The sequence below is a fragment of the Condylura cristata genome, unplaced genomic scaffold, assembly GCF_000260355.1.
Source record: "Condylura cristata isolate star-nosed mole 26May11 unplaced genomic scaffold, ConCri1.0 scaffold00054, whole genome shotgun sequence".
In the NCBI taxonomy this organism is placed as follows: Eukaryota; Metazoa; Chordata; class Mammalia; order Eulipotyphla; family Talpidae; genus Condylura; species Condylura cristata.
In genome coordinates, this window is record NW_004567155.1 from 959,031 (window position 1) to 959,780 (window position 750).

Genomic DNA, 750 nt, shown 5'->3' on the forward strand with positions numbered 1-750 from the left:
GGCCCGCTGGGAAACCGAGTTCTCGCCCGCCGAGTCCCGCGTGCTCTGCGTTCAAGTACTACATCTCCCACAAGGCACTAGGCCTCCGCTCCCACGGCCTGACGGGAAATGCAGTCCTCGCGCATGCGCTCAGGCTTCCTCTCCGCCCCTCGAAGAGGTTCTGTCGTACCAAAGGAATTCGGGATTGACTGAGGAGAGGAAGGGTTCGCACTGCGACTCCCAGAATGCTCGACGACGAAAGACCAGCTCCGCGTTTCCGGGCCCCCGGCCCCATCTGCCGGAAGCCGCGAGACAGCAGCCACAGGCCGGAAGTGCGTCATCACGCGCGGCGGCCGCGACCCGCTCGGGGGCTTCCGGTCAGCCCCTGACCCCGGCGGAACTGGTCTCCATCTCCCGGTGGCCCGGGGACCCCCGCCGCGCGCGCCTGCCCCGGGTTCCTGGGCCCGGACCCCGCCAGCCCCAGGCGGGGATGGTGTCGTTCCCACGAGGCACCCCCGCTGTGGACCCGGCCAGCCCCTCGGCCCAAGGGGGCCCCGCCCAGCGCCCAGCCCCTCGGCCCTGGACAGCAGAGGCGCCCGGGCCACCCTCTGCCGCGCGCGGCGCCGCGGACGCAGGAAGGGCGCCGGTTCGCACGCCTGGTTTCTCCGCCTTTATTGAGTGACTTTGGAGATGTAATTACAGGCGACGTTGCGGTGTAATTACAGTGACAGTGAGTGAGGGGGTGGGGAGGGGGGCCTCGCGCTGGCCAGA

At 69.7% G+C, this 750-nt stretch overlaps 1 protein-coding gene across 1 annotated transcript in view; it reads right to left on the bottom strand.

The window, feature by feature from the left end:
* Positions 1–77: 77 nt before the first annotated feature.
* The window catches only part of CD81 (CD81 molecule), a 5,025-nt gene continuing 4,352 nt past the window's right edge, over positions 78–750 (bottom strand). Inside the window, exon 4 of the mRNA XM_012734329.1 lies at positions 78–188. Within this exon, the coding sequence (XP_012589783.1) occupies positions 78–188 (111 nt within the window). The remainder of the gene's footprint in view (positions 189–750) is intronic.